Source organism: Ambystoma mexicanum, chromosome 5p, assembly GCF_040938575.1.
Source record: "Ambystoma mexicanum isolate Mex_15411 chromosome 5p, UKY_AmexF1_1, whole genome shotgun sequence".
NCBI classification, from domain to species: domain Eukaryota; kingdom Metazoa; phylum Chordata; class Amphibia; order Caudata; family Ambystomatidae; genus Ambystoma; species Ambystoma mexicanum.
Window position 1 is genome coordinate 279,092,957 of NC_090930.1, and position 24,072 is coordinate 279,117,028.

The window sequence follows — 24,072 nt, forward strand, 5'->3', positions numbered from 1 at the left end:
CTCAGATCACCCCTTAACCACGTTTCCTGAATACAAACCACATCAACATTCAATTCCCCACACAACACCGCTTTCAACTCCTGCCCATTCCTCAACAAACTCCTCGCATTCCACTGCAAAATTCTCAGGCCGATGCCCCACTCTGTTTCCGCGCTTTAGTAACCTTCTTGAACACATCTTCTTCCGACACATCTACAACATTCAAAAACCTCCTCCCCGCTTCCACCACACTCCTTTCGTAAGATTCGACACACTGACTGGAATTCCCCTGAACCAGCTCCAGCACATTTATTATAAAACACAAACTCAGTTTTCAGGATAACCACCATTTCAACACCTTTCACCTCTCACCACTCCCTTCCTTCCCGCATCCTCATCCACCACCGACTCTCTCCTACACATTTCACTCGCTACTCGAACCGGTATCACCTTAGCCACAGCCTCCGCATAAGATAAACCTTCCGCAGCCCTCACCTGCACCACCTCTCTCGCCACCCTTTGACTCTCACACCCTCTAAACGCAGTAAAGTGCCCCCCCCCCCCCACAATTCGCACACTTCTCCGGAGTTTCCACCTTACATTCTTTAATATCATGATCTCCACCACATCTCCCGCAATGCCTCTCATTCCTGCATACTTTCGCCACATGTCCAAACTGCTGACACTTATAACATCTCAAAGGCAATGCTACATAAGCTTTCACACGAAACCTCTGATATCCCAACTTCACCACCTCCGGGCACTCCGCTCTCGCAAACCTCACTGCCACAGTTGGAGAAACCACATCCCCATGTGTATATCTCCTCCCCAGCCTCCACTACCCCCACCTCTGCCAGCTGCTCCTCCACCTCAGACATATTCACAGTCACCGGGACCCCATACAACACCCCCTTACACGACACACCACTCTGATCAAACACTCGCACCGCGCGCCTACCCAGGCAACCCATCTCCAGTATCTTAGCCTTACTATCAGCACCCAACCCCTCCACTAACAACCGACCCCAGACACCACTTGCACCCGAGTGATATTCCCCACAGCCTCTTTCAACCATCCAGCAATCACCATCGGAATCTCCCCCTGAAACGTTTTCCCACGGCTATCTGGCTTCAACACCACCTTCCACACACTTTCATACTGCATCTGCTCCTCCTCAGGCACACCGCTTCCTGAGGCCCCCACCCCCTCCAAAATACACTTTTCCTGGGACCCCAACCCTGAAATATCCCTAACCGTCCCCCCACCATCATTCTTTTGTGGAGACCTGCTGCGATGCTGCCCCTCATTTCCCCGCTTCCCCCCTCCACAGATGTAGACTTCAGAGTTCTGCCCCTTTTCTCCCCCCCTCCCTTTCAGCCTTCCCACCCCCTTTACCATTCTTACCACTTTCTCTGAGAACACTTTCTCCCTGCACCCTCCTAGAGAGTCCACTCAATTTCCTTAATCCCAGCTCCCTCCACCCAGACACCGCTCCGCCCTGCCTGGGTCTGCCCACTTCCAAAAAAATCAAAGCGTTTATCTCCTCACACACCGCGCCTCTTTCCCGCCCACTGCGACCGTTACTGGCGCTCCGCCATCTTCCTGTGCTCCCGAGTGCTGTCCATTGCCACTTTTTCGCATATTGTAATGTCCTACTTCCATGTTGTTTAGAGGAGCAGTCCTCTGTTTATTACCTCTGTTATTATTGTTTGTAGAGGAGCAGTCCTCGGTTGATTACGTTGTTAGTGGGCAAGGAGGCAGAGCCACCGCCTTGGCGGCAGTTCACGCCTGAATAAACACCAGTTCAGACATAGAAGCCCGTCTCCCGACTTATTGATTTATTGCCTTCATTTACTTGCGCATGCATGCTGCCGCGCGTTTGCAGTTCAAAGTATAACACATTTATAGAAAAAAACGATTAAACCCATATACTCATACAGTTTACATCTAACAAACAACCCCACAATATACGACCACAGCACACAACTGTTCATTGCAGCCCAATTCCTTTGAAAAACGGTGCCACCATACGTTTCTAACAGCAATTGATGGGACAGTACTGCACCAAGAAATATTTGGGTTTTTTGCATTTTTAAAGTGCTCACAGCCCGCAGGCATCGAGGTGCAGTTACAGGAATTGTTTCTTTTTTAGTTGCGTATTTATAACATGCTTAAATACCCAGAAGTTACTAAGCGCGGACCGGACCTGTGCTGATTCGTGTCATCTTGCTTCCAAGGCGAGCATGTTGCCGCTGAGGTATCCTATATTCGTTTGTAATCTAATCCACAGGCGAATTTCATATAAAACTGAACGTAATAATTAAACCATTCGTTTACAAGTTGTGATTACACAGCGAGCGGTTTCCAACTCCTGCCAATCGCCATATAGCCTACATTCTCGTTTATTCTGGGGCATGCACACCCAGGCACCTTTAACACCTAAAACGGGCAATTTATTTAGCTGGATCAGCATAAAGATTCTTCGTCGTATTGGACAAGGGCACTGTACTACTACATCCTTTGGGGTTTACCAATTGAGCAGTGCAGTTTTGATAGTGTACGTAATGAGAGTTGATCAATTTAATTGCGAGTCACTGCCCAATCCCATTCTACAACTCTAAGCAATATGCCCTGAGCGGCGGGGGCATTACCAGAGTCGGTAATACCCCCACAGCAAGGGGCATATTGCTATTAGTACCCCTGCACGCAATATCTGTGTGAGCGGGGCACTAAAAGCAGCTGTGTTTCAAAAAAAATAAAAAGAACCCACAAAGAAAATGGCCGCCAGGAAAGGGAAAACTGAGCCAGTTTTCCTTTTCCATGGCAGCAATGGGGAGTGGACGCGCTGGGAACAGATGTGTTCCCAGCACGTCCACTCCTGAAAAAAAGACAGAAGCAGAAGGTAAGGGGTTGGGAGGGAGGCCAAGGAAAAAATAAATATGTAGCTGTGTCCCCGGCAGGGGACGATGGAAGCCTGCAGCCGCATAGGGGCACGAAGCAGGGATGGCCCCACTCTAAGTCTCCACACTGCTTGAGGCTGCCATCATCCCCCACCGGGGACGAAGGAGCAAGAAGGTAAGTGGGAGCCCAAATGTCAGTGGTCAATGATAGCCTGCATGCCGATCCAATGATACAACACAACAGAGCAGACGCCCAGACGGACCATGGAATCACCCCGCTAGAAAGCCTCTATCAAAAGAAAACCCGACAAGCCACACCCACAATGGTGGCTCAGAGAACGCAGATTTGGATAGATGTGCATAAAAAACCTAGGATGGGAGGGGAAGGTCACATTGAAACAACCCCTGTGGGGTAATAAACACCTCCCGGAACTTAAAGAAAATCCCAAATGGGTAGCCTGGGAGGAGGCAGAGATACATACATTAGAGGATTTGTTACAGGATGGAGAAATCAAGACATTCCAAGTCCTGAAAGACGAATTCAACCTTCCCATTACGGAGCATTTCCACTATATACAGATAAGGCACGCACTCACTGCAAGCGAAATAGACCTCCCAAATGTGCCAGAATGCACCCCGATCGAGAGGAACATAGTGATGGAACGAATTGGACACAAAGTAACATCCAGAATGTACAATGCCATCAACTCGTTTGCCCCGAAAGAGCTCATAGGACTTAAAGAGAAATGGGAAAGAGATGTGGGTCAAATACAAGCAGAGGACTGACAGTGGCACTTATGTACCCCCGAGAATCAGCAATTTCAGCCAGAATCAGGCTGGTCCAGCTAAAAATCCTACACAGGATTTACTATCCTAGAGAGGCATTGCACCATTGGGGAAGGGCGACGGACCCTAAATGCTTAAGATGTCACCACCTTCTTCCACATCTTATGGGAATGCTCGCGGATACAGGACTTTTGGCAGCAATGCTGCGATAGGCTGTCAACAGTACTCGGCTGCGAAATACCGATGGACCCCAAACTCCTGATACTGGGAATAGATGCGGATATAGAGCTATCCAGATTTGAAAAACTCATGTTTGCAACGACCACGAGTCTCGCAAAAAGAAACATAGCTCAATTATGGGGCACACCCATACCGCCACAGTATGCCAAATGGGTAACGGACGTGGACGCGTGTGTCCCCTTGGAAACGAGAGTGTACACCACAAGAGAATGTCCAGAGAAAGCGGCCAAGATATGGCAAAGATGGGAGGACAACTGAAGGCAAACAAAGAAAAGCCATAGGGACACTGAGCGCCAAGCAATGAACTGATACTAGCCATCGGAACGAACTCAAGAAACATTAGATGTAACAACCTTACAATATATGCAAACATAAATTAGATGCCAGGAAGAAATGTATACCTGTGTTTAAATGGTTAAGTGTAGTGGCCAAATGTCAACTACTTACCGTTGTGTTTGTTTGTGCCTACAAAACAATAAAACAATATTTTATTATTAAAAAAAAAAAAAAGGTGGGTGGGGAGGGCAGGGAGAAAGGAAAGGGTAACGAACCGGCGAGAGCCAATCAGAATGCAGGTTGCATTCTGCTTGACTCTCGCCGGATACCAATAGTGTTTTTAACACCCCATGGCCATCATTCCACTTTGTGGACCAGGCAATTGATTCAAAGAATTCCTCTTTTCGTAATTTAAATAGCATCAAAGCCTGGCAGTTCTACACCATTCCACCCTTCATGATGCCCAACACTTTATTGGGCTATGCCCCCTTAATTTTAATATAGAGTTCCCCCTATTCATTTTAATTGTTGATGACAATGATAAGAGCTTTTCCTCCATTTGTTTCATAAGTGTGCCTTAGTTTTCAAAAAGGAAATCACTCCAAAGAGTAAATTAAGCAGGGGCTACAAGTAGCAACTGGATACCATTCTACTGCCCACGATTACCTCGCCTTTGTTGCAGCATATATTACTTGGGTGTACTGCTCCTTAGTATAGAGTGCACAATCCATTCATACATGGTGTATTTTTTGCACCACTCCCTAATCTGATGGTCCATTCGACTTTCTACCTTACACTACACACCAACTAGCCTGGATAAAGGTAAAAAAAATATGCAATGCTTGGAGTTAGAGTGGCTGCTTTGTGTTCATTTTGTCCTGCTAAATTCAAACTTAGCTATGCCCAGTGGCTGCATTGTTTTCATTTTGTCCTGCTAAATTCAAACTCAGCTGTGTGCACTACCCTGTCTACCTCCTCTCCCTTTTGACCACCCCACCCCACTTTCCTACCTGTTCCTCAGTACTTCAGACTGGTAAGAGTCAGCCCTCACCACAGCTATATCACTTTCTATCTCTACTATCTTATCCAACTGCTTTGCTATCTCCTATCCCTCCCCCATTACTAAAATATGTCTGGGAAGAAACTGGAGGACATACTGTGCTCCAACCCAGGCCTTCCTTTTGCAAACACATGAGTCACGGCTTCCACCAGAGACACTCACTGACATCCTTTTCTTAGCGCATCTGACCTATGGACTAGATTGTCAGCTTTCTCTCTGATCGCCTCTTCTCCCATTAATGGCGGCACTCGCTGGGAGGTTCCCTTGTCCTCTTTGCCATTTCCAGAGCCATCATTCATGTTTATTTCAACTGGTTCAGGGTCCTCAACCCAACCAACTTCTCTTCAACAGACTCCTCCCTCACCTCTCTAACCTTACATCTCCCTCCAGCCAGGCGCCCTTGCCTTCCTCCTCCTCTGCACCGACTCCCTTGCCCACTGTACCTTCCTCCTATGCAGGCACCCTTGCCTTGCAGCACTCTCCCGGCTCCCTTTCCGGCCTCTGCTCCTCCACCTGGAGGGTCCACTGTGCACTGCCTCCCTCCACCCCCCCGCGGAAAACCCCCAAAGATAGCAAACTGCTCCACATTGCCATGCATAACACTCGCTCCGCTGTCAAACACTTACCCGACATCCGCAACCTCCTCAAATTCATGGATCTTGATGTGCTCGCCATCACAGAGACATGGTTCAAGGATAGCTGTCACAAGCTTTGACACACTCCTCCCTGAAGGCTACAAAATCCTCTGCCCAGGCCAAAGATCTTCCCAGAATGAATACATGTGTCTATCATCCCTACTCGGGCTTACTCGGCAGGCTCTCACACTCTCCTAAATCTTCTCTCCTCATGGCTATCTTCCATTGGCCACCAGGACAGTCCACACTCTTACTCTCGGAATGGGCTGACCTCTCTACTTTCTTCTGCATCTCAACTACTCCCGATGGATGACATCCATCTGGGCTCCGACTCCTCAGGAGATTTCCGCAACCGATGCAACACTTCCTCTCCATCTTACCCTCTGGCCCCACGCACAGTATGGCCCAAACTCTGAATGCTCTAATCTGACATCCCACTCTCTATCCCTCACTTCTTCGACGGACCACTCCTCTCATCACACCTCAAGCTCTCTTGCAGCGGCACACTCAACACGGCCAGCAGGCTTCAAAGTCACCAGACAGTGGCTGTCTTTGCCTCTACCTATTTTCCTCCCATTCCTTCAGCTGACTTCAACAATGGAACAGCCCTCGCAATCTATCACCAACCCGCTTGAGGGTCCGACTGAGTGCAACTCTTGATATGACTCTGATCTGGCCACCCTTAAACGCAAGTGTAGGGCAGCCTAGTGAAATGGAATTCGTCGGGCAGACCATCTGACAAACTGGCCTGCCACATCCTTCCAAGGCAATATCAACTGCATCCGCTCCAAGAAAGGTCTATTCAAGCCTGCATCTCTGCTGCATCAAGCAACACGGCAGAGCTTTTTGAAGTCTGAGGAACTGGCCAGTTCTGCAACCTCTTCTTCCGTCACACCCACCCAGGAACTTTGCTCGGCCCTGGCTGCACACTTCATTACAAAAACCCAAGACATTCTTCCCCCCCCCCTTCTCCTCCACACCACGCACCAACACCGGAGCCTCCTTTGCATCCCCCCTCCCCATCCACTTTCCCTCTCACCAGTCACACCCGAGATAGCCAGACAAGTCCCATCCATAAAGGCTTCATCCAAACAGGTGGATCCCTGCACCTCCAAAACCATTAAGGACAATGTGGACTCCCTCGCCCTAGCCTTGGCTATCTCTGCAATCTCTCCTTTTCCACTGGAGTTTACCCCAACTGTTCCTAAGCACTCCCCTGCGCACCCTCTAATTAAGAAACCCTCTGCCAACTCTACCATTCGGTCAAAACTACCGCCCTATCGCAATCACTCCCTTCCTGGGCAAACTCCTGGAGAAGTTGGTCATCTCTCAGCTGACCCTCCACACTGAATCTGCTGGTTTCTTCCATGACCATCAGTCTGCCTTTAGAGCATCCAGAAGCACAGAAACTGCTCTTCTGAACACCTGTCTCAATCCTTAACACCAACTCCCTCTGTCCTCGTTCTCCTTGACCTCTCCCCCCTGCCTTTGACATGGTTAACCACAACATCCTGATTGCACGCCCGACACTGGGAATCACAGATCAGGCTCTGGCATGGTTAACCGCCTTTCGCTCTGACCGACCATCCCAGGCAGAACTCTGAGCCTTGCTCTAGACCAGCGGTATTCAAACTGTGGGGCGCGACCCCCCAGGGGTCCGCGGGTGCATCCCTGGGGAGCCCCGAGAGCTCAGCATGAAATTTTTTTTTAAAAAAAACATTTTTTTAGTTTGAAAGAAATGGGCGGGGGTGGCTCACATGGTCAGGCTGAAGCATGAAACTGTCTCAGGCAACAATGAAAAAGTGGGCCGCAGTTGTAAATGGATATTCATTCCTGTAGTCACAGACTGGGCCTCATTACAACCATGGCGGTACGGTAACAACGGTGCCGGTAAGCTACCAGCACCGTTGCTACCGTACCGCCATAAGAGTTGCACTCGCGGGTGCCTGACAGCCCGCCAGGTCTGACCCGACAGGCCGTGCGGCACCCGCGAGCACAGCTCGTCAGATGCACCAGCACTGTTATTAACGGTGCATCCAAGCTCACCATTCCCATTGAGCCCTATGGGAACCTACCGGTACCCACGAAAGGGCACTTATCAGGTCCGCCTAACTCGGCATGACCCGGTAATTGCCATTCACGAGTGCCGGTTTTACCGGCACAGCTATCGCAAGGGTTGTAATGAAGCCCATTGTTTCAATAGTACCCAAGCGGGTGCTTTGTGTTGAAATGTAAGTAAATTGTGAAATATTCAGCAACAATGGTCACAATTACTAACTGCATAGTTAAGTAATTCAAACTGGTCCACATTGGCCAAAATGGAGGCCCATTTTGACTGGCCCACACTAGCATTTTACATTTTTTGGTACATGCATTGCCCTATAGGCCAGTCCAAGCCTGGCGGCTCATCTATAATGGCGAGGGGGCACCCACCCAGTGGCCGCTCACCCATTTTTGACAGTCCAGTTTAGTTCCCCAGCCACACATGCTCATGCAAGTGCTGGGGCGTTTGCTTCGCCAGCATTGCATAGCTCATTGGAAATGCTGGCTGGGGTACTGCATGTGGAGCTCCTGCACCTCGTCGCACATACAGACAGAGCAGCCTGGAGCAGGCCGTTTCAGCACCCACACGCAGGCCAATGCAGAAGGTACGTTTATGTTCATTGTTTTTATTTAAACATGTGTATGGATGCGTGTATGCTTATGTTATGATTGAGTATGGTGATGGATGCTCGTGTGAAGGAGTGATTGCTGTAAGAATGTGCAGTGCCTTGCATACACACATAATCATGTTGATTGCGTTAGGCCCAGTGGACAGGGATGGTATCTTTCTACTGGACATCATAGATGTCCAGTAAAAAATGGCATGCCTGCGTCCTAGGCACCCCAGCACCAATTGCAAACTGTTTGGCTATTTACCCACTTTTTTTGTTAAAAGTATGCTCTACAATGCAACATTTTAACCCATTATTTTAAAAAAAAATTCACAGGGGGAACACCCCCTGAACTCCCATTTATTGGTTCGGGCTCCCTCACTATGCTCGGTCGCATGGCATTTTTGGGGGAAATAGTTATGCCCCTCAACTTACAGAAAAAAAAATATCACCAGCTGCCACTGGCCCTCAGACTGTGTTGGGGATGGGGAGAAAGCACAATAGGCGGGAACCATGGGATAGTGGTGGGAGCAGAGTGGGGAGAGCCCAGGGTGTTATGAGGTGGGGAGAGACCAGGGACTGGGTAGGAGTGGGGTGAGGGAGCCCAGTGACTGATGGGAGCAGGTGACGGTGCACAATATATACTGTCCATTTGACATTTCTGGGGGGGGGGTCCAGACCTGCCCAAATTTTGCTCAGGGGGGCCCCAGCCAAAAAAAGTTTGAAGACCATTGCTCTAGACTATCACGCTCTCAACATGTGGCATTCCCCAGGGATCTAACCCATCCCCTGGTTCTTCAATGTCTGTATGGCTGCCTTGGCACGTGTGGTTGCCACTCATCTAACTTCCAGTGGCACGCAGATGTAACCAAGCTCAAATCTTCTGAAACAGTGCCACAATGTCTAAGGGCTGCTGTGCACTTTACAAATGTGAATAAATTACACAACTATTGTTCCGGCTACCCTTGGCCGCCTCCCTTCCCGCTCACATCTGACCATGTTCGCTACTCAGCCTTGGTGTGCTGCAAACAACCTCTGCCGCAACACCAGTAAGACTTATCATTTGCATTGGGACCCCTGCACCCGGTGTCCCACTCTGGCAGGCCTCCCTTGGCCCTGCACCCGCCTGAGTCAAAATACCTCAGGTGGCGTGGGGGGGGAATGGGGGTTTCGACTCCACACTACCCTTCTCACATTTCGGACATCTCCAAAAAGTCTAACCATCATCTACAGCTCCTCAGATACTTTACCCTCTCACTTTGCTCGCGGTCTCGCAATACCTAGTTCTTTCTAGGCTGGACTACTGCAACAGTCTCTTCCTTCCCATTTTTGACCTGCGCCTCTGCAACTCATCCAGGAACCTACCTGCAACATTGCCTACCTAAATACTGTCCCCTCACAAGCCCTCCACTCATCCACCTCCAACCTTCAGCGACTGAACCAGTTCTCCAAGCAGATTTGAAGAGATCCCCAGCAGGTGCCTCCCTCTGGAATAGCCTCCCTGCCGCTGCTCTTCCTTCTCCCTCTCCCCTGCTAACCTAGCTCTCTGCCCTTTCCCACAGCTCGCTGACTGGCCGCATGTTCTACCTCAAGTCTCAGGTCCCAGGCACCGCCTCCAGTCCTCTCACACTTGCTTCAAGACCCTAAACCCCCCTCCTACTCTCACTGCACTTGATAAATATCCCAAGAGTGGCTTTCTGCACCTACCCATGTCCCCGGCTGGGTGCATTTGGAACTCCCCCTCCCTGTGACCACCTGTGCACAATCCGAATACTGTGCCCAAAGATCGACTGTCTGTTCTCCCTTCTTACCCCCTTCTATTGCACTTTGCAAACCGCAGAACTGTCGTCAGGCCCATTTGCTGTGCGTTACATGATCTTACGCATACACCACACTTGATAGAACTATTGATAGAACTATTGAAATGTTAGAAATGTGAATGTTGGCATGCACCACACAGAATTGAGAACATTAGCATGCGCCGTATCTGGACAGGGTTGCGAATGTTGGAATGTCCCACACTTGGATAGAATTATGAACATTGGCCTTTGCGGGATCTAGATGGTATTGTGAGAGTTGGCGAGGGCCACACAGACAGCAAGTGCTACACTTAAACAGAACTGTGAATGCTTGGATGTTAAGTCACATAACCCACTAACCAATATAAACTCTACTCCCTGCATACGCCCTCTTCAACTTACTAACCCATCCACCATCTGGGGACCAATTCCGTTTGTGATGGTGCGCTATATAAGTACGGTTAACATAACATTCACAAAGGCATCTTGGCATTACAGGTAGAACAAAGAATTAGAAAAGTGTAAGTTCTACTGTAGATACGAAGAAGTACGGAAGAGTTCCACAAGCCAACAGCCACCACCGAAAAATAACACTCCAATGCAGCAGTATTTTACGGCAGGAATAGCAAGACCGGTGTAGACAGGGCCCATTCCAAAACACAAGGCTGGAACTTAGCCTGGAATTAGCCTGGAATTTTCTACTCCTTGCCGATAACACCGCCCCCAATGGACCAGGCACAAAGCTTTGTACAAGTGTGCGTGGCTACCTACAAGGAGCCATGGCAGCCTCCGAAGAATAGGGAAAATGTGAGGAGTGCAAGTGGCAAGTCATACAGCGGAATTCTGAAGACGCTGTTATCACATACGCAGGGTCAGCAAAAAAATAATTACAGCAATCAATAGACGCGCTCATCTTCATACGAAATTAATGACTTCACTGCAAAGTAGCAAAACGCTGTTTCCCCATCCAGTCTTGCCTTTCCTATCCAGACAAGATCTAGCATCTGGGTTTGCTGAAACGTGGAGCAAGAAATTAATTTTGCAACATCAGAAGTGCGCATATACAAGCCACAAATCAAAATTCGACATGCCAACTACGACAAATCAATAATGCTTTTTAGTTTGAATATTGGTTATAAGGTACCCTCTATATAGACTCCCAGGCATAAGGAACATTTGTGTGGGACTGTTTGGATTGGGGAGCTAAAAGTAGCTTCTGGTAGATGTGAAGCCAACCAGGCTATACCCAGGCGCTCAAAGCAATTTGGACCCTGTAAACCAATGTGCTGACTATTGGCACAATATTCCCTCAATTTAAAGCAACCATGGCTATCAATTCACGTGTCATTTAAAAAAATCATCAAGTGCCGAGTTCACGGCCACAAGCTCTACACCAAAGCCGTCGCCCAGCGATAATACACCCATTCCGGAGATGCTGTTTAACTACCTGCCTCGAGGGCCAAAATTCAGACGGATTCTCTGGCTATCCCTCAATATTCAAGGAAAAAATTGGTTATTGTATGCAAATTTCTTTTGAATATTATGGAGTGTATCGTAAAAAACCACAACCTAGCTGCAAGCATCCCCCGAATTCATTGCAGTAGAAATAAACCACTTTATAACATATGTAATGGGGTGCCGGCCAGTAGTAGAGGGACAACTAATACTATAACGCACGGTTTACAACCAGGACGTCCATAGCGGTACTGAAACCAGGCACTACTACAAAAGCAGCTAAATTGCAGGGCAGAAACGGGACCCAACACCACAAACGGGACCCAGATCAAATTAGACGCTTTTAGACTGCAGTCACGAGTGTGAATGGCAAGTACATTTTACGTGGAAAGCACCAATGAACAGCACGTCGTTAAAGAGTCGGGGGAATATTTAAAGGCTCTTCATAAGTAAAAGCGCCCCGATGCCCAAGGGCTGTTTGCGCGCTATACAAGTATAAATAAAATAAATGTAACGTGGTTTTAAGGTTCCCATCGTGTTGTTCGCCAAGCTAACCACATAAGATTAGCCTCGCCACATTTCCCCTAGAACTCCATGAACATTTCTATAAGCGCTCTACAACCTACGCCCCTAACGATCGTGCAATTTGAAACGAAATTGATAAACGCTGTAGGAATAACGCTAATGTGTATGCACGCGAGTATAGCAGAAAAAACCCAGGTTGAAATGGACAACGCCCGCTTAATGTGTGCGATTGGAGTTTGTAGGCGGGGCGATGAGGAACCATGTAGTGTAAACTTGGCGGTTGGTAGCTTTATGATATTCACTTCCTAAATGCATCAATATAAAGACAGGCAATAGGCAATGAATTGCAGTGAGGCAGAAGACAAGTTCGAAAGGTTAAGTTAATATTTTTATTCCTCCAAACCCAGTATTAAAAACGAGGGAGACAAAAATATTATTGAGTCCCACCATTGTAAAGGGAATGATTTCTTACGAAGTTCAGTTGGTCTTTTGAAAGGTTGGTTCCCCGTCCTCAACCAGAGCGTTACCAGTTGCAATTTATAAATAAAAGGCGATTTTGACAATAAGTTCATGAATGTTCCCGGTAGGTTACGTTTTACAGGATGCCAGAACTGAAGGTAGTTTAGATGACCTTCTTAAACTCGTCGTATAAAACGAGCACAAAAGCACCGCCCATCCCTCGGAGGACGTTAGACCAGGCACCCTTGAAGAAAGCCTTTGATCCTTCATCACGAGCAATCTTCTTCCAACAGTCGATTGTGCCCGAATACATGATATCAGCTAAACAGAAGGAAAACAAAAAACACATTACACATTAACACCTAAAACATGCCGCCACAATGGCAGGTGTTGCACAATTTAACAACTCAAAGGGCATTCAAGAACTGGAATTGCGAGGTGGTTAGTTAGCAAGCTGCACACGCCGCAAACCTATTTTAAGGACACCCCGCCATACAACCCAAACTCAGCGTTCTAGATTGATTTGAAAGCAAGCAGAACCAGCCACTGAACGCAGATGTTAAAGTAACTCACCCGCTTTCCTTCCAGACTGCATCATCATTCGACGCCTGACCGTATCGAACGGGTAAGAAGCAAATCCGGCCACAGCAGTCACTGACTGAGCGATCATCCAGCTAATGACAATGTGCGTGTTCTTGGGATCTGGCAACATCCCTAAAAAAGAACCAAAAGTTTCAGAAGACATGCGCCGCATATTTTCATATCACAAGGCAATTTAAATATACAAGAGACTGATGAGGTTAACAGGCGATCATTAAGGCTCGTTTAGATAGTTGGGCATCCGTGCCATAATGCCAAAATTATGCAAGGATAAGGTTCGCTGTCCTGTCTCACTTCACGCAAGGTAAAGCTACAGACCTCGCCCGTGACCTATAGAGCAGCTACACATCACGAATGGCACCCCTCTCTAGGCTCACCTTTAGCCGTGTCGTAGATGCCGAAGTAAGCAGCTCTGTAGATGATAATGCCTTGCACAGACACATTGAAGCCCTGGTAGAGCCCCTTGAGGCCATCAGACTTGAAGATCTTGGTTAGACAGTCGCCCAGCCCCCTAAACTCTCGGGTGGCTCCAGCCTTTCCCACGTCGGCAGCCAGACGGGTACGGGCAAAGTCCAAAGGATAGACGAAGCAGAGGGATGTGGCCCCAGCAGCACCACCTGACGCCAGGTTACCAGCGAAATAGCGCCAAAACTGGGTCCTCTTGTCTACATTGCCCAGGAAGACTTGCTTGTACTTGTCCTTGAAGGCGAAGTTGAGGGCCTGGGTGGGGAAGTACCGGATGACATTGGCTAGATTTCCACGCCAGAAAGATATGAAACCCTGCTCCTTGGGAATACGGGTCACGCAGTCGATGATGCCTTTGTACTGCTGTTCCACAGCAATCTGTTTACTGGCATGCTGGACCTGCACGAGTAAAGAAACATTTAAAACCTTAAAAGCTGCAATATAGGGTGCAATACAAGTCAACAAGAACGGAAATACAGCGCTGTCAATGAAGCCCCCCCATGACCCGTTCAAGCACAACCTCTTGCGGGGTGTCATGGAAACGCCTTTTAACATATAACCATCCTCCCTCAATAGAGCTAGAATGCGATTTCATCCAGAATAATTCAGTGCTGGGGATGCTCCGCTTCCGGCTTCACATTTTTTCTAAAGATCCCAACTATTTAACAATGGAGAGCTGCCATTTGAGAAAAAACGCTTGTGTCCCGACGTTGAAAACGTGAAAAGGAAGGCCAGGAGGTAGTACACCCGGCCTTGCAGAACAAAAGGGAGGATTCGATGCGCCTGAGAAACACGCGCAGCCAGGGCCGTGACCACTAAGAGGCTGCACTTCCTGTGTTGGGGAGGCGGAGGCTGAGAAGCGACCAGGCCCCAGCCCATTTTAAAGTCTTCTAACACGGGCGCAGCGCATCCTCCGGCTCTCCTTGCCGTGACCTTGGAACGGGGAACTTAAATAAGCTGTCGGCACATAGACAGTCTATCCTGTATTGTCACCAAACATTGTACTATAGCAATAGAGGCGTGCATTATTCGCCTATTACTTAAATAATTGCAACTAAGGCCGCGTCGCAGAGGCAAAGCGTTGAAACTCTACCAAAGTTAATTGGAGGCACCCATGGGTACAAGGTTAACAAAGACAAAATGCTGTTACACGGACACATGCATGCCCCTTAACTTGACGTATTTTAACATTGCAATGAACACTGGGACGAGGCAACTAACACCCGTCCGAAACCGATGGTTGGTTGGAGGCGGACACGATGCGAGAAACTAAACCTAAACTATACCAGAAACAGACGGCTTAACAGGGACACTCGGCCAGAAACCATGTTACCGCCTTCCGGTATGGCGGCTTCAAAAACCCTAATACTTGTGCCAACAAACTGGGGAAAAGGACATCTTTTATCACAACAATGATCCATTTTAAGTAATGGACACATGAAATGCATGTACCGACATGTATATGGTGGTATACCGCAGCAGAATCCATCATTATCCTCCAACTACCGATAAAAGCAGCCAGGCCGACCGCGCGCGCAATGGTTCCCCCCCACCACTATCGCCCCCATCCAAATTATTACTTTGCTCGGTTCTTGACGCTGCACACCCTCGCAGCCCATCCGAGACTCACCTGCAGCAGCAGCTTGACCCTCTCGATGGGGGCCACTGCAGTCTTCGAAATGGCAGCGGCCACTCCACCGGCCAAGAAATCCTTGGCGAAAGAAATAGCGACGTCTGTGGCTGTCATGGTGACGGAGGCAAGGCGCTGTACTCAGAGACTGCTCACTTTACCCCGGATGGTTCGGGGCGTAGAGGTCCAAAGACTGGGAGGAGGATTGGCGAAATGGACGATTCTTATACAAGCCCAAAGCTTTCAAGCGGGCGGTGACTACGCACCCCCGCGTCAAAGAGCGCCGATTGGTCTCTAGGACGAGAGGGGCTGGCACAGGAGAGAATGCCTTGCCGGGTATAGACATAGACAAGTCACCGCGGTGACCCTGGCGGCCATTTTACATCTTAGAAAAATCCTCTACAGTGCGGGTTGTGCTGGGAAACCAAGGTGACACTGACGTGTCCATTGTCTCAAGGAGGGGTGAAGGCGGCTGTCACCGCTGTATTCATTACATCACTGTCTAATGCACCTAGGCCGGAGATCATTTTAAACAATTGTATCGTGCAAGCGCGATTATTTTAAAACGTACAATAACTTTAGACACCGATAATAATTAATAAATAATCCATTAACAGCCAAGCTAATAATTCACTCCGTCACACCGTTTAAAACAAAGAGTGTTACATTTATAAACGGTTTTAAATCTACATACATATTGAACAGTCTACAGCACCTTTACCCGAATACGTTTTCCATAACTTTCGTATATACAAAAAAAGTAATCTGTTTAAAATGGCCGCCAAGGTCACGTGAGGCGGGACGTCAGAAACCTTCCTGATTCGTCATTGGCGTCGCCTTTGTCATTCACAAGGCGGGAACTGGGAAATAAAATCTTCGGGAAGTGGGGGTTGGCTGAAAGACAATACTCACGTAAAGGGGAAGCCTAGGAATATCTGGTTTCTGGTAATGACGTGGCTCGAACAACGAGTTGCTCGGCAACGTTAAGTGTGCCACAGAAATACACACTTCTCTATGAAATAACTATCCTGTGCCGTGCTTCTGGTGGATTATTTGGTTTGGTGTGAGGGAAATTGTCATATACAATAGAGATTTTATTAATAAACTGTGTATGAAAATCGTAATTTTAATAAAGACAATGGTGGTGTAGATTTTGCACTAAACTCCTTTACCAAACATGCAAAAAAAATTTTTTGGGGGGGAGGTTAGCCTACCATAAAGCAGGAGAAATAGATTGTGCTGCGCTGCCTCTGTTAAACTCTCGTCATTAGGAACCACTGTCATAGCTTCCAACTTTTTGTGTCACCAAGGTGGGTGAAAACACCCAACTTTCCTGGAACCCACACAGCCTCTCGTGCATATCACAAACGAAGCAGAGATGGGAGGAGGTTCTAACACACCTTTATTACTCATCTCCCAACTGTGAACTAATTTCCCCTTTCGACCAGCCGCCCCTCCCCTTCCTGTGCCCCTCAACATGTGATGAGAGTCTGAGTGTGATGACCCCCCCCCCATACTAAACATGATGTTCAAACTAGTTCATTTCCTCAATGAGTCTCAGAGTTTTTTTGTGTTCGCTGGGGTCTCGGGGCTGGGTGTTCCTTACTGACTTCCTGGTGGGTAGGTGGTCATCTCTTCGCTAGAGTCCTCTCCATCCCTTTCATAGGATGAGTCCCATGCCGGATTTGTGGCGTCGGGGGGCTGGGCGTTGATCGGGACCAGGCCGGGCATTCGATGAAAGTGTGAGGGGTTTCTCGTGATGGTTTTCCGGTCACCCTCTGCCGTGATGAGAGAGCCCTTTGTTCGAATCACTGTTAGGGGTTCTTCCTCGAATGCAGCCATACTCATCCGGCTTTCCGATTGTCGTGCTATGACCAGGTCTCCCAGTTCTAGGTCATGGTGCTTGACTCTGCACTCTTCGTCTGTCCGTCTCTTCATGTCTCCCTTGCTTCTGGTATCTTGTCCTCACATCTCACGGTCTTTCCTGTACCTTTCTGCGGGGTTGGTTACATGTGGTAGTCTTGTTCTTGTTTCTTCCAAACATGACCTCGGACGGTGCCTTCCCTGTGGTGCTATGTGGGGTGTTCCTATAAACCTTGAGCAATTGGTATAGCACCTTCTCTACAGGATCCCCAGTGAGCCAAACGATTTGCACACTTCTCTTGATGTTTCATATGAAACGTACTACTCTGCCCTTCACTTGGGGCCACAGCAGCGTTATTCTCCTATGTTTAAAACCCCTGTACTCAGAGAAGGTCTTGAAGTCCTGACCTGTGAATGGAGGCCCATTGTCGGACTTTAGTATTTTTGGGATTCTGTACGTGGCAAACATTCTGTCGAGTGCTGGAATCGTACGGGACGCTGATGTGGATGGCACTATCTGTATGTCTGGGAACCAAGAGTATTCGTCTGCGGCTAGTAGGATGTAATCTCCTCCATCCAGGGGTCCGAAAAAGTCCACTGCAATCTCGTCCCATGCTCTCTCGGGGAGGGCCGTCATGCACAAAGGCTCAGGCCTCGTGTGTGGGTTGATGACCGCACAGGTAGGACAGTGTTTTAGGAGGTCTTCCACTCGTGCATCTAAATGAGGAAACCAAAGTTTTTGTCTAAGCATGCGTTTAGTAGAGACTATGGGCCTCATTCCGAGTATGGCGGTAAGGGATAGCGGCCACCGGTAACGAGACCGGTGGCGGTAATCCCTTACCGCCATACTCCGAGTTCCCTTTGCGCCCTCGCCCTTAACGCCTGCTTTGAGCAGGTGTTAAAGTCGAGGGCGCAAAGGGGCCTCCAAGCCAATAACGGTGACCGTAATGAACGGTCACCGTTATTTGCATCTTCCCCATTCCCATTGAGCCCTATGGGGGCTCATTTGGGAATGGGGAAGAGCCTTGGTGAATGGGGAATTACCGCCCCGCCAACCTTGGAATGGGGCGGTAATTCCGCCATCCACCAAGGCGCTGCCGGTCCGGGTACAGCATCAACCAAGGCGTTAATAGCGCCATTGGTTAGCGCCGTACTCGGAATGAGGCCCTATGCCTCTGTGGCCTTCGTGCACCAACTCCAATATCTTCTGTGGCAGAGTCCTGGGGATCACTAATTTGGTGACTTTAAGGAGCAGTCCCTCCTCCGTCTTTGCTAGTTTGTTACTGACGGATAAAAGGCAGTTGATGTCTTGTTTTGTTTCTTCGCACGTGTTGTCACCCACTTGACGTGCTTGCTTCCAGTGCCCTGTCTCAAGGCACCTAAGAATGATCTGTATTCCTTAATCGCTCTCCGTTTCCTGTGCTATTTGGTGTGGTTCGAGACCCTTCGGGGTGCTCCCTTGTTTTACGTATCGAATATACTGATCTGCGATGGATGATACAGGTCGGGACTCCTTGCGGGGATGTCCCGAAAGGAAATCTGCAGGGTTGTGCTCCTTGCAGGGCCGGTGGACTAGGTTGAAGCTGTAGTCCTGCAGTCTTAAGGCCCACCCCGCAATTTGCGGTGGCATCTTGACCTGTGGATTCCCATAAATGAACCACAGCCCCTGGTGGTCTGTGGTGACTTAAAAGGTTTGCTGTATAGAAACAGATGGAAATGCTTGCAGGCCCATACTACGGCCAAACCTCCCTTTTCTGCCTGTGAATAGGCCTGCTCTGTCTTCGATGGGCTCCGGCTGGCGTACAATACGATGTGTCTTGCCTGTTTGTCCTTGTCGGTTTGGAGGGCGGATGGCACCGAGGCCTACCAGGCTGGCATCCACAATGAGTTCTGTCTCCCTTTTCGAATTGAAGTATGCCATGTTCTTGGCGTCGGATATGCGCTGCTTAATTAGCTGGAATGCATGTTGGCACTTGTCTGTCTATGTGAAGTCAGAGTTCTGTTTCGCCAGGGATCTGAGGGGCTCGCTGACCGAACCAAAATCTTGTATGTAGCGGGTACAGTAGCTGGCGAGCCCCAGGAGTGATCGTAGGTCTGATGTGGATTTTGGTGGCTGAGCGGCAGTGAGTGCAATGACCTTTTTCGGATCTGGGGTAATTCCCTTTGATGAGAACACATGACCGAAGAAACAGAGCATCTGTTTTCTAAATTCGCATTTGTCCTTGTTCAGTGTTTCAGTGTGAGTCAGGCCATGCACACCCTCATGAGCGTGTTATCATGTTGCTCCTAGTCTTGTCCGAAAACTAGGATGTCGTCACAGTAGTTCAGACAGTTTGGTATGTGTTTAATGACGTTGTGGATCTCAGATTGAAAAATGTCTGCTGCAGAGGAGACCCAAAAGCTGAGGAGCTTGTATCTATATAATCCCAGATGGGGTGCGAAAGTGGTGATTTATCGGGATGCCTTGTTTAGTTCCAGTTGATGATATCCTTTGTTGAGGTCCAACTGGGAACAGATTGTTGCCCCATTTAAGATATGCACCATATCTGTTATGCGCAGGGCTTGGTGGCACTCCCGGAGTATGGCCTCATTCGGACGTCTCATGTCTACGCATATTCGGATGTCTTGGGAGTGCTTCTTGGGCATTGGGACTATGGGGGACACCCACAGGGTGGGCTCTTCGGCCGGTTCGATAATGCCTGCTTCTAGTAGTTTGAGGAACTCTTCCACCTGTTTTTGTATATTTATGGGGATTCCCCGATAATGTTGTGCTACTGGAGGAATTTCTGGGTCAATATGGAGCTCAATTTGGTGCCCCTTTAGTTTCCCTAAACCCTTGAACAGTGGGAATAGCTGTTCAATCTTTGCAGTAGGGTCCAGGTACTTGTGCACCATGAGTCTGTATAGGATATGGATGAGACCCATGTCAATTGCCGCCTTGTAGATCAAAATGCACCCACTTTCGGTGGCTGCTTCCAGTACGTGCATGGGGATTTCTTTTGATTGTCCTTTGTAGCTGCACAATGCCATAAAGTAGCCCTTGCACGGTAATGGCGTTTTTGATCCGTATGGGTAGATCATCGCTTTCGCGGGTCGTAGTTGCAGTGCATGGTGTATGCAATCATATACTTCCTCGCTGATTACATTCACGGTTGCCCCTGTGTCTACTTGGAATTCGGCTGCCGTTTTGTTTACTTGGATTATTACTGTCGGACGGTGTTCTTTCGCCATCAGGTTTCCCAGGGCGTATAGATACCTTTTCCTTCTTGGTTCCTCCTGCGGTTTCTCATTCCTTTGGGAGTCTTTTCCTGAGGAAGCGCTGGATCTGCTATCGGATTGTGAATGCTCGCCCAGATAGCATACATATCTCCTAGGCCTTCTCCTAGATCTGGACGATGGTGGTTTGTTGTCTCTCCAGAGGCTCGTTCACGTCTTCTCTCTGTCTTCTCCTCCTTGTATCTGCGTAGAGGAGGTCCATATGCCTGGCTGGATGTCATGGGCGGGCTCTGAGTCACTCTTTCTCTTCCTTGCGGGGGTTTCCATCCAGTACCTTCTCCTCTCATTTGGCTGCGGTAAATACGGCATGAAGTGATTGTCTCCCCCACATGCTGAACACTGTTGGCTTATAGCTGGGCATTGATCTTCATGCAGGAACTCATAACCGCATCGATACCAGAAGGGTTCTCCATTTCCTGTGGTCACATTGTCCAGCTTATTAATGCCTTCACTTTTGCCATAGGTGATTTTTATTTCGCCCAAACTGTAACGCTCACCTGATTCTCGCAGAGGCGCCGGTCTTGACTGGACAACTACCGTATCTTCAAAGGTGATGTGTGGCACCCGGTTGGCTCTTTGGGCTGGACCTCTGTGCACTGTATGGCTGACGTGTAGAGTAAGATGTCTGCAGATAGAAAATATGGGGTTAATGAACTGGGGTTATTGGGGTGTCCCTATCTCTTTCCTCTTCTCCTCTCCTGTAGACCCCCAAAGGTTAACGCTCTCACCTTAGGTAAGTGAATGCCGAGCTCTCCATCTGCCTCGGGGCAGGGTGCTGTAACCAGTTTCTTCACTGGATAGGTAGCGCAGGCCTCTTGACTTCAGAGGACTGCTGTCCGTCGTTTACTGCACGAACGGTAAGTTTCGAGTCATTCAAATGTCTTTAAAGTCTTTAGTAATGATGTCTCTTGTTTTGCAGGGTTCCGGCGATGGCGGATGACGGGCTGAAGTGAGTTGAAGATGGAGCCCGTGTGATGAATAGAAGCGCCTGGAAGCACGTAAGTAAGCGCTTGTTGCCTGCTTCACGATGCGCTCTAACTGTCTTTTTATTTTGCAGGTACGAGTTCAGAGCGGCTGCAGGGTGCCGGAATACCCACTGGATTAGATGTGGAAAGGAGTAATGGCACGTGAGTATTAAAGTTCCCCAATGTCTTTAAACGCACCTTGTTTTGTCTTTCAGATGCGGGATGCAGCGCCGAAGGCCTCCGGAGCGTGCGAAGAGTTGGTAAGCTTTTGTCTTTCAGATGCCGGAATGCAGTATGAAGACCTCCGGAGCGCACGAAGAGTAGGTAAGCCTTTGCCTTTCAGATGCCGGAATGCAGTGTGAAGACCTCCGGAGCGCACGAAGAGTAGGTAAGCCTTTGCCTTTCAGATGCCGGAATGCTAACCTATTCTTTCTTGTCTTTATATGTGTTGCTGAAGACTGGATTCAGGATGGTAAGCCTTTTTCCTTAGGCCCAGGACCAGATGCAGAAGACACGATGAGCGTTCTGCTGCAGAGGGTGCAGAATAACGCAAAGCAAGATTCATCCACCGGGTGTGGTTTAAATAGCCTCCTGTAGTGCTTAGGTGTCTCCTTCCACAGCCACGCCTAAGTAAGAAAAGAGTTCCTGGTAAGAAAAGAGTTCCTGCCTTCCAGAAGAGTTCCAGTGTTCTGAATCTAGGGAGTGGCTCCAGCCCCACCCAACAGGAAAAGTAGTTCCAAACAGAAGAGGATCAGAGGCTCAACTGGCAGGCAAGTAAGCAGCATGGTCTGCTGCAGGTAAGTCCACCCAAGCATTATGAGCCCGGCGCTTCCAGCGCTGGGACTGGGCATATTTATGAGCCTGGTGCCACTGGCGCCAGGACTGGGTCCAAAAGGTCCCAATTGGGACTGGTTGGCACTCGGAACCTGGGTTATGGATCTGCTTCCAAGGGAGTTGGGAAAACCCTGACCTTTTGGAAGCAGAGATCATGACACAAACCAACTTGGGAGGCCATTGCTGCATCAGACCGAGCGAGACACAGGACTTCTTCTAGTTTCCACGGCTTCTGCAATAGTCTTTTCCTAAAATCAGCGCACTCACACCAAACTATGATTTGGGAGCGTAATGCTTCTTCATTTGAGTAATTATTAAAGTCACCCTTCTTCATTGTTAGCGTCAAACGCATCACAACCGCGTCCATGGATTCCCCTTTGGTTTGCTTGGTTGTGTGAAATATGTGTCTCTCGTAGTCCACGTAAGCATGTGGAATAAAATAATCTGTTAGCATTGCTTTTAAATTTGCATAAGTGTCTGTGGCGTTTGAGAGAGGTTCGTCCACAATGTCCCTGACATTTGAGCCAATGGAGAGCGTCAGGATGCTATGCTTCTTCTCGTCGTCCAGGGGACCTATCGCCTTTATGCACACCTCGAAGTCCCTCATCCACCTTTTCCAGTGAGGGCCTAGAGTGCTGGACTCAGTGAGATCGAAATTTGTGGGTAATTGCGTAATCAGGCTGTCTTGCATTCTGGTGGGCAGTGCCTGAGCTGGAGTTATTGGGACAGTTAACGCTTCATCTTCTGACATCTTGAAACTTGTCTAATTCCCTTTTGGGTATGCTTTTCACAGAGCGCTGCGTAGTACTGCCACTGCCACAACACGGTTTGGACTGACCTTCAGAGAAGCTGTGGAGAAGCTGCGGATTCTTAAGTACATGGTGCAAATATGGTGTTTGCAGGATGGTGTGCGCTTCCCTGCCGTATGATGGCGCTCCACCACGTGATTTCGGTGTGCTCCTGGCACATGCGTTTGGAACGCAGCAGTTTTTCCTCTTTTCTTTTTTCTTTCTCTGTGTTACCGGACTGGTCTGATGCCTTTCTTGCAGGCTGAGTTCTTCGCGGCCTTCACTTGTCATGTGCTTCTGCCTGTGTCAGCTTGCTGGGCCGTATTGTGCCTGCAGCCCCAGTTTCTCTGAGGCGCTGACCCGTGCCCCGTGTTTCTCCACTAGCACCTTGCTGTGCAGAACGTTGGGCTGCCACCCCAGCACCTGAATGATGAGTCGCTCGTTGCTCACTGCGGAAATGTGCCTCCCTGTCGGTGGCGGAGTGACCTTTATTACTCAACTCCCAACTGTGAACTTGTTTCCCTTTTCCGCCGCCCGCCCCTCCCCTTCCCATGGCCCGTGTCCCTCAACACGTGATGAGGGTCTGAGTGTGACGACACCACAGGCAGGTGATTCAGCTACTTACAAGGTGGTTGACACCCTCCAAAGGGGGTGAATGGATAGCTATGCACTGTTGTTTCTACATCTGGTACACCACACTGTTCCACATTGGGTTTAAAAAGTGGATGGTTCAGCGTCTTCTTGCACATGTTGGGGAGGCCTGAATTGTTTTTGAGGTCCTTGAAATGGATGGCTGGGTAAGCGCCCTCTGCATTTTCTGGCCCCTCCAAAAACACTTTTCTGTGTAGCCTGATGTGGAGGTATACAGTCTGCATATTTGGA

At 48.8% G+C, this 24,072-nt stretch overlaps 1 protein-coding gene across 1 annotated transcript; it reads right to left on the reverse strand.

Annotated features, from left to right (window-relative positions):
* Positions 1–12,680: 12,680 nt before the first annotated feature.
* Positions 12,681–16,278, reverse strand: SLC25A5 (solute carrier family 25 member 5). The gene is made up of 4 exons (XM_069612711.1): positions 15,465–16,278; positions 13,747–14,233; positions 13,343–13,483; positions 12,681–13,090 (listed from the first exon to the last, which is right to left on the reverse strand). Exons 1-4 carry the CDS (start codon positions 15,579–15,581, stop codon positions 12,933–12,935), a joined length of 903 nt encoding a protein of 300 aa, XP_069468812.1. The 5' UTR covers positions 15,582–16,278; the 3' UTR covers positions 12,681–12,932.
* Positions 16,279–24,072: the final 7,794 nt, after the last annotated feature.